Source organism: Bufo bufo, chromosome 2 (genome assembly GCF_905171765.1).
Source record: "Bufo bufo chromosome 2, aBufBuf1.1, whole genome shotgun sequence".
NCBI lineage: Eukaryota > Metazoa > Chordata > Amphibia > Anura > Bufonidae > Bufo > Bufo bufo.
In genome coordinates, this window is record NC_053390.1 from 403095629 (window position 1) to 403108735 (window position 13107).

The 13107-nt window shown below is 42.5% G+C and overlaps 1 protein-coding gene across 3 annotated transcripts in view; it reads right to left on the reverse strand.

Annotated features, from left to right (window-relative positions):
- Positions 1-13107, reverse strand: part of MUSK (muscle associated receptor tyrosine kinase) — a 234275-nt gene that overhangs the window by 69005 nt on the left and 152163 nt on the right. For all 3 annotated transcript variants that reach the window (XM_040417267.1, XM_040417265.1, XM_040417266.1), the window contains exon 10: positions 1719-1894. In XM_040417267.1, the coding sequence (XP_040273201.1) occupies positions 1719-1894 (176 nt within the window). The remainder of the gene's footprint in view (positions 1-1718; positions 1895-13107) is intronic.

Below are 13107 nucleotides of genomic sequence, written 5' to 3' on the forward strand. Positions count from 1 at the left end.
TGTAGGTCACACCATACTGCAATAAATATTTTATACCCTGCAACTTGCCGGTTCTCTTTTGCCCACTTATTCAGGCCTTACCTCGTCGCTGGCATCGGGCACACTCCAGCCAGTCGGGTGGGGGCAGTCTATAGGCATGCCTATTCCATTCTCGCCCAGCTCCTCCCACAAGTATTGAAGGCTGCTTGCAGCCTGTAATTGTGGGAGGGGCGCACTTACCTTATTTAAACCCCCTCCCACAAGCAGAAGGGCGCCCGGTTCTTGCCCTCCCTCCCATCCCTTTCTTCTTTCCTTCCTCTTGGGTGGCCCACTTATTCAGGCCTTACCTCGTCGCTGGCATCGGGCACACTCCAGCCAGTCGGGTGGGGGCAGTCTATAGGCATGCCTATTCCATTCTCGCCCAGCTCCTCCCACAAATGTATTAAATAGTGTGTTTCTCCTAACAACCAGAATGTCTCACATGCTCAGCTGTTGAGCTCAAAGCTGGATTACAGCGCTGCGCTGACAGCAGAGAAGGGGAAAAGTAGAGAGGCACAAGTCATATTAGCCTATTGAGAACAAGTACTGTTAAAGGGACACCAAACTTACCTATTATTGCAGAGATTTTAATTTCATGTTGATGAGTTAATATTACTTTTAAATTTGTGGTCACAATGAAAATTTTTAAGTAGGATCTATCGCCAGACACAGTAATCTATGAGATAGCGTAAAAATATGTATTAAGCCTTATGCACTTGGCTGTATCAGTATTGCAGTCCACAAACCACAGATCTGCAAAATATGTACAATCCACATTTTCTCACACCCATCACTAGAAATGACTATTTTTGTCCACAATACACATAAGAGTAGGACATGTTCTGTAATTTGTGGAACAAAATACGGATGAGGACAGTACACAGATGATATCCCGCATGTTTTTTTTTGCAAACCCATAAAAAAAATGGATCAGTGTGCTATCCGCTAAAAATGCAGAATGATCATGGATGCAAAAAGGGTGGTGTGCATGAGCCTTAAATGCTCCTGCAGTCAAGAATCCTTTGAACGCAGGGGAAGTAATTTGTTTTACTGCCGATTAGATGTGATGAGGAAGTTCACACTGCAGATATTTCAGTCTCATTTTTTTATTTCTACTGTTAAAGGGAACCTGTCACCAGTTTTATGGTGTCCTAACTAAGGGCAACATAAATAAGTGACTGATTCTCTTAGCAAAATGCTGGGTCACTTTCTTTAATTGACCCAGTCAATCTGCCAACATCTTGTATTGAAAAGCTCCAGCTGATAATGATGAGTCATGAATATTTATGAGCTCCTGACTCTCCCCGCCTACCTGCTGCTGATTGACAGTTATTTTCCATATGAATCAGCAGCAGGTGGGCAGGGGAGTGGCTATAGCTGTTAATTAAATAAACGCTGGACTCACTGACATCACGCTGGACTCAAATCAGCTCATTAACATGTGGCATCTTTGTGTGTATATTATGAGGTAACCATCTGTCACACCAGTAAGTGAAAACATCTAAGGTACTTTTTAGTAGTTAATGATTGTATATAATTAGTTAGATTATAATCAAATATCCACATGACAGGTTCCCTTTAAATCTATCATGATTAATTCTAGATTTGTTGAAACTTCTTTTTCATGTATGTGCTAGAATAAAAACAAAATCAGGAATTCACATTAATATCCAATTATCTTTGATATAAAATCATCCTACCAAAGTACGGAATTTTGATGCAAGCCCCTGGGCTCTTTTGCAGGCTGGGAAGTTTTTCACAGTCAAGGAGCGTTAATAGCATTAATCCAGGTCTATAAATTCCTTTCTGTGAATTTTCCTCTATTAACAGCCATTCTTTAAAGCAGTAAAGATCCTTTACTGCAAGGCAGTGTTCCCTGGAAAACAAAGCATACAATAAGAATACAAATGTTATCAATATGATGAAATATAGGAAAATAGATAGAAAAATACAAAACACAACCACAAGACATTACCAGTAACCCTAAGTAAACAATAGCTATACTTGTAGTATAAAGTGCCTTAAAAAAGTATTAATACCCCTTGAACTTTTCCAAATTTTTTCATGTTACACCCACAAATTAAATATATTTTAGTGGGATTTTAAATTATAGATCGAAACAAATTAGCAAGTATGTGTGGAGTGAAAAGTGTGGCGTGCATTTATACTCAGCCCCCTGTACTCTGATACCCCTGTGTGTAATTTATTCTCAGTATAACTAGAGCTGTTCTGTGAAGGTATTAGAGGTTTGTTAGAGAACATTAGTGATCAAACTGCATCATGAAAACTAAGAAACACTCCAGACAGGTCAGGGATAAAGTTGAGGAGAAGTGTAAAGCAGGGTTAGGTTAAAAATGATATCCCACTTATAGTACTGTTCAATCCATCATCGGAAAATGGAAGGAGCATGGCAAACTTCAAACCTACCAAGACATGGCCGTCCACCTAAACTGACAGCCAAGGCATGGAGAGCACTAATTAGAGAAGCAGCCAAGATGTCCATGGTAACTCTGGAGGAGATGCAGAGATCCACAGCTCAGGTGGGAGAATCTGTCCACAGGACAACTATTAGTTAGGTACTCCACAAATCTGGCCTTTATGGAAGAGTGGCAAGAAGAAAGACATTTTTGAAAACAAGCCAGAAAAAGTCACATTTGCAGTTTGCCACAAGCCATGTAAGGGACACAACAAACATGTGGAAGAAGGTGCTCTGAACTTTTTGGTCTAAATGCAAAATACTATGTGTGGGGGGAAAACTAATACTGCAAATCAGCATCCCCACCGTGAAACATGGTGATGGTAGCATCTTGTTGTGTGGATGCAGGGGCAGGGAAGCTGGATGGAGCTAAATACTGTATAGGACAATCCTGTAGGAAAACCTGGGGCGTAGGTTCAACTTCGAGCAGGACAACAACCATAAACATGCAGCCAGAGCTACAATGGAATGGTTTAGCTCAAAGGATATCAATTTGTTAGAATGGCCCAGTCAAAGTCCAGACCTAAATCCTATTGGGAATCTGTGGCAAGCCTTGAAAATTTCTGTTCACATACACTCTCTCTCCAATCTGACTGAGCTTGAGCTATTTTGCAAAATAGAATGGGCAAAAATATCTGCCTCTAGATGTGCAAAGCTGATAGAGAGCCATACCCTAAAAGACTTGCAGCTGTAATTGCAGCAAAAGGGGTCCTACAAAGTATTGACCCAGGGGGCTGAATTTAAATGCACGCCACACTTTCCAGATTTTTATTTATTACAAATTTAGAAAACTGTGTCTCATTTTCTTTTCACTTCACACATACTATACTTGCTATTTAGTGTTGTTCTATCACATAAAATCCCAATAAAATACATTTAAGTTTGCGGGTGCAATGTGAAAAAATTGTGGAAAAGTTCAGGGGGTATAAATAGTTTTTCAAGGCACTGTAGCATAAACTGGAAAGCCAAAAACTACGTTTTGGAAACAAACATTTACTCAACAGCCAAACAAAATAACTAGATGTAGGCAGGGAAGTTCACATATAGGCAACTGCACTTGCCTTGGCCTGCCCTGCATGCTTCAATAGGTGTATAATTTAAAGACATATTTAAAGACATTATCTCATCAACATAATCTGTTTTCTAAATTTGTCATGGATCCGGCTTCAGGAACTGAAAAAGTTATAGCTATACTTTAACACCTTGTAGGACATGCAACATAACATGATGAGTCAGAAAATATTGCTTTACTATAATAAGGCTTTTTACTTCTTCTTTGTGGTTTCCAATATAAACAGAAACAGCAAAACAGTGCTGGATGCATTGCCAGACGGACACCAGTGGTGCCCCAAAGACTACCCTGACTTATCATCGGCTTTGTTGGTTTCTGTCATTTCCATGAGAAGAATAGAGCTACATGCTGCATCCTGATGGAGCATCCAATGAAGTGCAACAAACTTCTACTAAATACATGAAACAAGATGGCTGTTAGAGGTGTGCCGTTCTCTGGTTTGCATACTGAACTTATGGACAACGTTCATTTGTTCTCCATTAAGGGCCTGTATGTCCACATTTACGTTATTAAGGCCTGAAAAGGGGTCTGCCTTTAAGCTTCCTTTGTGTTAAAAGGAATGAAAATATAAAGCTCAGTGTAGTTTTTAGCTTAGGCTTCGTCTCTGCTTGCCATAAACATTAGCTATTTATCTTTGGATCTTGATAAGTGGAGTGGGATCTACTGTAAATCTGTCATGTATAAATGAAAATACATTATAGCTGCTCCCCTAAGTCTCCTACTGAGGATCGACAGGTTAGAGTTTGACCTGTCGGTTCCTTGGTTTTCCCAGGAGATGAACAGAGACAGCAAAGTCGTTTTACATGTGCAGAAAATTGGTGCAGTTATAGGCAAGGAGCAGGGGAGTAACTACCATAGCGGCAGACCATGCGACTGCTATGGGGCCCAGAGCAAGAGGGGGCCCAGTCTTAGTTGGGATTATCATATCTTCTACTGGAGATGAAAACTTGGTCAGGACTCTACCCTCTACAGGGAGTGCAGAATTATTAGGCAAGTTGTATTTTTGAGGATTAATTTTATTATTGAACAACAACCATGTTCTCAATGAACCCAAAAAACTCATTAATATCAAAGCTGAATATTTTTGGAAGTAGTTTTTAGTTTGTTTTTAGTTTTAGCTATTTTAGGGGGATATCTGTGTGTGCAGGTGACTATTACTGTGTATAATTATTAGGCAACTTAACAAAAAACAAATATATACCCATTTCAATTATTTATTTTTACCAGTGAAACCAATATAACATCTCAACATTCACAAATATACATTTCTGACATTCAAAAACAAAACAAAAACAAATCAGTGACCAATATAGCCACCTTTCTTTGCAAGGACACTCAAAAGCCTGCCATCCATGGATTCTGTCAGTGTTTTGATCTGTTCACCATCAACATTGCGTGCAGCAGCAACCACAGCCTCCCAGACACTGTTCAGAGAGGTGTACTGTTTTCCCTCCTTGTAAATCTCACATTTGATAATGGACCACAGGTTCTCAATGGGGTTCAGATCAGGTGAACAAGGAGGCCATGTCATTAGATTTTCTTCTTTTATACCCTTTCTTGCCAGCCACGCTGTGGAGTACTTGGACGCGTGTGATGGAGCATTGTCCTGCATGAAAATCATGTTTTTCTTGAAGGATGCAGACTTCTTCCTGTACCACTGCTTGAAGAAGGTGTCTTCCAGAAACTGGCAGTAGAACTGGGAGTTGAGCTTGACTCCATCCTCAACCCGAAAAGGCCCCACAAGCTCATCTTTGATGATACCAGCCCAAACCAGTACTCCACCTCCACCTTGCTGGCGTCTGAGTCGGACTGGAGCTCTCTGCCCTTTACCAATCCAGCCACGGGCCCATCCATCTGGCCCATCAAGACTCACTCTCATTTCATTAGTCCATAAAACCTTAGAAAAATCAGTCTTGAGATATTTCTTGGCCCAGTCTTGACGTTTCAGCTTGTGTGTCTTGTTCAGTGGTGGTCGTCTTTCAGCCTTTCTTACCTTGGCCATGTCTCTGAGTATTGCACACCTTGTGCTTTTGGGCACTCCAGTGATGTTGCAGCTCTGAAATATGGCCAAACTGGTGGCAAGTGGCATCTTGGCAGCTGCACGCTTGACTTTTCTCAGTTCATGGGCAGTTATTTTGCGCCTTGGTTTTTCCACACGCTTCTTGCGACCCTGTTGACTATTTTGAATGAAACGCTTGATTGTTCGATGATCACGCTTCAGAAGCTTTGCAATTTTAAGAGTGCGGCATCCCTCTGCAAGATATCTCACAATTTTGACTTTTCTGAGCCTGTCAAGTCCTTCTTTTGACCCATTTTGCCAAAGGAAAGGAAGTTGCCTAATAATTATGCACACCTAATATAGGGTGTTGATGTCATTAGACCACACCCCTTCTCATTACAGAGATGCACATCACCTAATATGCTTAATTGGTAGTAGGCTTTCGAGCCTATACAGCTTGGAGTAAGACAACATGCATAAAGAGGATGATGTGGTCAAAATACTCATTTGCCTAATAATTCTGCACTCCCTGTAAAGGAACAACTTTTAGCAAATGAGACGGTAGAAAAATAGCCCAAGGGTCATTGAAAAGGGTTTAGGCGGAAACCCTTCTGTCTTGTGTGGGGAGCCTGGTTTGATCTTTGCTATGGGGCCCTTACTTCTCTATGTACGCCACTGGCAAGGAGCATTCCAAGGAATGTGTTCTAATAGCTGCCCTAAGAAATGGTGCTGCAGATCACCCAGTGAATGAGCAAGCTCGTTCATCAGGTGAAAACATCACTAATGAAGTCACCAAAATCATCATTTCAGCACAGCAGATCTGCTGCCCAGAAACAATGACTCTGTATGAGGATGAGTGATCACTTGTCCCCAGACAGTGGGGGTTATTGCTGCATGTAAATACAGCTTTCACCTCCTCTAACAAGCCGGCAATTTCTGGGAATGAATAGTTTGTTCCCAATAATTTGTCAGCCTATGTAAAGGAGCCTATACACATTTATATATACAAACAGGTTTCTTACATAGGCCAATTGATGGAAAAAACTACTGGTGCTTCAATCTCACTGGTTGCCTGACACCAGAATAAAGTAAATAATAATGTTTTACATTACAGATTGGCACTCTGGCACAATGGCAGTTCAACCATAATAAAAAATAAAAATATATAAATAAAAATATTTAATAAACTGGCATATTTGCACTATCCAGTATTAATCTATTTTATTATATGAGTCAAACCACCGCAAACTCATTAATTAAAATACACATTAATCCATTCATTAAAATAAAACAAAACAAAAATACTCATAAAAGTCTAAAACAGTAACTTAGTACAGTACCACCGATTTTGTTTCCACCATAATATTATACATCACTCATATGTGTACACATATATTTCAATATTTTTGACGTTCTGTGGGGCCCTGGTGGTATAATACAAAGAGGGTTCCACAGAAAGTCATAAATATTGAAATATATGTGTATATATAATGAGTGATGAATAATATTATGGTGGAAACAAAAAGGGTGGTATAAGTCTATATTAGTGTTTTTGACTTCTTTTTTTTATTTTTGTCTTTTGTTTTATTTTGATCAGTTGATTCACGTATATATTAATTAATGACTTTGTGGGGTTTGAGTCAGTTAGCAAATTGGTATATTTGTATTATCTAGTATTCCTCCATTTTTATTATAAATTTTATTTTTTATTATGGCTGAACTGCTATTATGCGACAGTGCCAATATATATTATAAAACTTTGCTATACACATTCATATTTCTACATTCTTCCGCAATTATTCAAAAATGCTATGATATCTAGTCCTTAACCGCCTCACGTCCGCCCATAGGATATAAACGTCCTATGGGTGGACGTCTATTTCTGACAGCACATTTTAAAACGTCCTGTCAGAAATAGCAGCTGCACGCTAATCGTGCAGCTGCTGATCGGGTTGCCCGCTGTCAGTGACAGCAGGGCAACCCTAAGACAAGGCAGGGACAGTGCCCAGGTGTCCCTGCCTTCACGATCGCTGCAGACACAGCGCTCACCGAGCGCTGTGTCTGCAGAGCAGGAAGCGCTGTGCGCTTCCTGTTCCGGCCCGGCGGTCATGTGACCGCCGTGACCGGAGAGTGCAGGAGCTGTGTGAGGTCTCTCAGAGACCTCGATCAGCCCTGCTCTGAGGCTGTACAGCGCTGGATTGCTGCTGTACAGCCTCTATAGGGGTGCATTTGTCCTGTAGCTACTATGTCAGCCCCAGTTACAGGAGAAATCAACAGTGTAAAAAAAAAAAAAAGTGAAGTAAATGTCCCCCAGAGGTCTTGTATGACCTTATGGGGGACGAAAAGTGTAAAATAAAATAAAAATAAAATAAAGGGTTGAAAAAATAAAATAAAAAAAAGTTTCACATGTAAAAAAAAAAAAAATCCCAAGTAAGGAATAAAAAAAAAAAATAGAAAAAATAAAATAAAATAGACATATTTAGTATTGCCGCGTCCGTAAAAACCAGCTCTATAAAAATATCACATGACCTAACCCCTCGGGTGAACACCGTAAAAAATAAATAAAAAAAACGGTGTCAAAACAAGCAATTTTTGACACCTTGCATCACAAAAGGTGCAACACCAAGTGATCAAAAACGCGTATGTCCCACAAAATGGTACCAATAAAACCGTCACCTCATCCCGCAAAAAATGAGCCCCTACATAAGAAAATCTCTCAAAAAATAAAAAAACTATAGCTCTTAGAACATGGAGACACTAAAACATAATTTTTTTGGTTTCAAAAATGCTATTGTGTTAAAGTGAAACAAATAAAAAAAAGTATACATATTAGGTATTGCCGCGTCCGTAAAAACCAGCTCTATAAAAATATCACATGACCTAACCCCTCGGGTGAACACCGTAAAAAAAAAAAAAAAAAAAACTGTGTCAAAACAAGCAATTTTTGTCACCTTGCATCACAAAAGGTGCAACACCAAGTGATCAAAAACGCGTATGTCCCACAAAATAGTACCAATAAAACCGTCACCTCATCCCGCAAAAAATGAGCCCCTACATAAGAAAATCTCTCAAAAAATAAAAAAAACTATAGCTCTCAGAACATGGACACATTAAAACATAATTTTTTGGTTTCAAAAATGCTATTATTGTGTAAAACTTTAATAAATGAGAAAAAGTATACATATTAGGTATCGCCACGTCCGTAACAATCTGCTCTATAAAAATGTCACTTGACTGAACCCCTCAGGTGAACGCTGTAAAAATAAATAAATAGAAACTGTGCTAAAACAACCAATTTTTTGGTCACCTTGCCCCATAAAGTGTTATAATGAATGATCAAAAAATCATATGTACCCAAAAATAGTACTAATAAAACTGGCACCTTATCCCCTAGTTTCCAAAATGGGGTCACTTCTTGGGAGTTTCTACTGTAAGGGTGCATCAGGGGGCTTCAAATGGGACATGGCATCTAAAAACCATGTGGAGTTCCTTATCTTCTGCGCCCTGCCGTGTGCCCATACAGCAGTTTACGACCACATGTGGGGTGTTTCTGTTAACCGCAGAATCTGGGTAATAAATATTGAGTTTTGTTTGGCTGTTAACCATCGATGTGTTAAAGAAAAAAATTGAATAAAATGGAAAATCTGCCAAAAACGTGAAATTTAAAAATTTGATTTCCATTTTCCTTTAATTCTTGTGGAACGCCTAAAGGGTTAACAAAGTTTGTAAAATCGGTTTTGAATACCTTGAGGGGTGTAGTTTCTACAATGGGGTCATTTATGGGGGTATCCACTATGTAGGCCCCACAAAGTGACTTCAGACCTGAACTGGTCCTTATAAAGTGGGTTTTGGCAATTTTCTTAAAAATTTGAAGAATTGCTTCTAAACTTCTAAGCCTTCTAACGTCCTAAAAAAATAAAATGACATTTCCAAAATGATGCCAACATAAAGTAGACATATGGGGAATGTTAAATAATAAATATTTTATGAGGTATCACTTTCTGTTTTAAAAGCAGAGAAATTGAAATTTAGGAAATTGCGAATTTTTCAAATTTTTGGGTAAATTTGGGATTTTTTCATAAATAAAGGTGAAATATTTTGACTCAAATTTATGACTATCATGAAGTACAGTAGGTGTTTCTGACATTGTGTTTTTAGCACGACAGCGTCGCGCTGATACTCGGCGACATGGTGCCGAGATCTCGCACTCACTGGGATAGTGACAGCACATCCCAGCAAGCGCGTCATAGAAGCGACGGGAGATCCGACTTGGATTCCCGCCAATTCTACACGTGTGCGGCGTTTGTTATGAATCCTGAGGGGGAAGTCCCCGCCGGATTTTAAATAAAAATCCGGCCTGGGTCCCGCCCTCAGGAGCATACCGGGCCCTTAGGTCTGTTATGGGTTGTAAGGAGAGCCCCCCCCTACGCCGAAAAAAACGGCGTAGGGGGTCCCCCTACAATCCATACCAGACCCGTATCCAAAGCACGCTACCCGGCCAGCCAGGAAGGGAGTGGGGACGAGCGAGCGCCCCCCCCCCTCCTGAGCCGTACCAGGCTGCATGCCCTCAACATGGGGGGTTGGGTGCTCTGGGGCAGGGGGCGCACTGCGGCCCCCCCACCTCAGAGCACCCTGTCCCCATGTTGATGAGGACAGGGCCCCTTCCCGACAACCCTGGCCGTTGGTTGTCGGGGTATGCGGGCGGGAGGCTTATCGGAATCTGGGAGCCCCCTTTAATAAGGGGGCCCCCAGATACCGGCCCCCCACCCTAAGTGAATGAGTATGGGTACATCGTACCCCTACCCATTCACCTGCAAGAAAAGTGGTAAAAACACAAATAAACCACACAGTGTATTAAAATATTTTATTTTTCTGCTCCGGAGGCCGCCCCCTGTCTTCTTTATTAGCTCTTTTACCAGGGGGGGGCTCTTCTTCTTCCGATATCCCGACGGGTCTTCTCCGCTATCCGGGGGGTCTTCTCAACTCTCCGGGGTTCTCCTTCTGTCTTCTCCTTCTGTCTTGTTGTCTCCTTCTGTCTTCTCCTTCTGTCTTGTTGTCTCCTTCTGTCTTCTGTCTCCGGGGTTCTCCTTCTGTCTTCTCCGCTATCCGGGGGGGTCTTCTCAACTCTCCGGGGTTCTCCTTCTGTCTTCTCCTTCTGTCTTGTTGTCTCCTTCTGTCTTCTCCTTCTGTCTTGTTGTCTCCTTCTGTCTTCTGTCTCCGGGGTTCTCCTTCTGTTTTCGCCTCTCTCTGTTGTTGACTCGGCGCACCCCGGTTCTTCGTCTCGCGAGACTCGGCGCACCCCGATTCTTCGTCTCGCGAGACGTCTCGCGAGACGAAGAATCGGGGTGCGCCGAGTCTCGCGAGACGAAGAACCGGGGTGCGCCGAGTCAACAACAGAGAGAGGCGAAAACAGAAGGAGAACCCCGGAGAGTTGAGAAGACCCCCCGGATAGCGGAGAAGACCCGTCGGGATATCGGAAGAAGAAGAGCCCCCCCCTGGTAAAAGAGCTAATAAAGAAGACAGGGGGCGGCCTCCGGAGCAGAAAAATAAAATATTTTAATACACTGTGTGGTTTATTTGTGTTTTTACCACTTTTCTTGCAGGTGAATGGGTAGGGGTACGATGTACCCCATACTCATTCACTTAGGGTGGGGGGCCGGTATCTGGGGGCCCCCTTATTAAAGGGGGCTCCCAGATTCCGATAAGCCTCCCGCCCGCATACCCCGACAACCAACGGCCAGGGTTGTCGGGAAGGGGCCCTGTCCTCATCAACATGGGGACAGGGTGCTCTGAGGTGGGGGGGGCCGCAGTGCGCCCCCTGCCCCAGAGCACCCAACCCCCCATGTTGAGGGCATGCAGCCTGGTACGGCTCAGGAGGGGGGGGGGCGCTCGCTCGTCCCCACCCCCTTCCTGGCTGGCCGGGTAGCGTGCTTTGGATACGGGTCTGGTATGGATTGTAGGGGGACCCCCTACGCCGTTTTTTTCGGCGTAGGGGGGGCTCTCCTTACAACCCATAACAGACCTAAGGGCCCGGTATGCTCCTGAGGGCGGGACCCAGGCCGGATTTTTATTTAAAATCCGGCGGGGACTTCCCCCTCAGGATTCATAACAAACGCCGCACACGTGTAGAATTGGCGGGAATCCAAGTCGGATCTCCCGTCGCTTCTATGACGGCTCTGTCTCCATCGCGGCAAGCCAGCTCGGCGCTGGCTCCCGCGATGGGGCTCGTATGTGCTCAATCTCGCCGAGAAATACAGCGAGATTGACACAAAATCGGGTTCACCTACTGTACAATGTGTCACGAGAAAACAATCTCTGAATGACTTGGATAAATAAAGGCGTTCCAAAGTTATTACCACATAAAGTGAGATATGTCAGTTTTGCAAAATTTGGCCTGGTCAGGAAGGGGGCAAAGGGCCCAGATGGGAAGTGGTTAAAGGGGTTTTCAAAATCTCAAAATGCCCCCAACAATGCTTGGGCCCCTCTTATAAATCATACTTACCCTGCTCCCCAGCACTTGCATCCCTGCACAGCCAACACTGCATCTCCCCGTTGTGCAGATCAAAACATCCGGCAACAGGGGGGTGCAGCCAATAGCAGGCTGTGATGCTGACCACCCTCCCTAGCCTCACGGGTGATGGCACCCATGATGATAGGGAGGGATGCACCAAACCACACCCGCCGTGCTGCCCCCAGTCGCCGGATTTTTGGTCCGTGCAACCAGGAGATGCGGCGGCCGCTAAGCAGGGACCTGGAGTGATGCAGGTGCAGGGGAGTGAGGTAAGTCATTGTGGGGGGCATTTTTAGAATTGGATAACCCATTTAAGTTAAATGCCTTCCGATTATTGTGTATATGATATTTGTTTGCAAGACACTTTGGTATGTTTCCGTTTCTATGGACAGCATAATATCCGTACAACTAGGAGCCCAGAAAGAATATACAGTCCAGAATATTCATAAGGAGAGTGCTGCCTGTCTCCCCCTCAACTTGATTGGTGATTGACAGATGGTAGGAAAATGCTATCCTCATGAATGTTCCTGGACTCATAAATTATGTTTCTAGTATATTTGTTTCAGCAATCCAAGTTGTTAAATGTCACAATGTTTTTTGTGCCATTTTGGAAACTAGTAAAATGTCACAATGTTTTTTGTGCCATTTTGGAAACTAGTAGTATGGACCTGTAGCTGTAATATAATGTTTTATTATTTATTTATTTATTTCATTTATTTACATAGCATTTAGCTGTAAAGAGATTATCACCACTCATACTGGTCCCTGTCCTCATTAGGGCTTCCAATCTAGATTCCCTTGTATAGGGTAGCATATTAGCTGACAAGTTCACTATAAACTGTGTTTAAAGGCAAGAGTATTTGCTGAAATTTGCTTCCCACTGCAGCTGCAGAATTTGCAACTCGTGCACAATTTGTTACTCATAAGTATTGTGTAATTGATAGAATATGTAATGACGCATACTTTTTTTTTTAATGGTGTGTTAGGTAAGTCCTCTGTAGTGATTTAGTTATGCACAGTACTATCTTTAC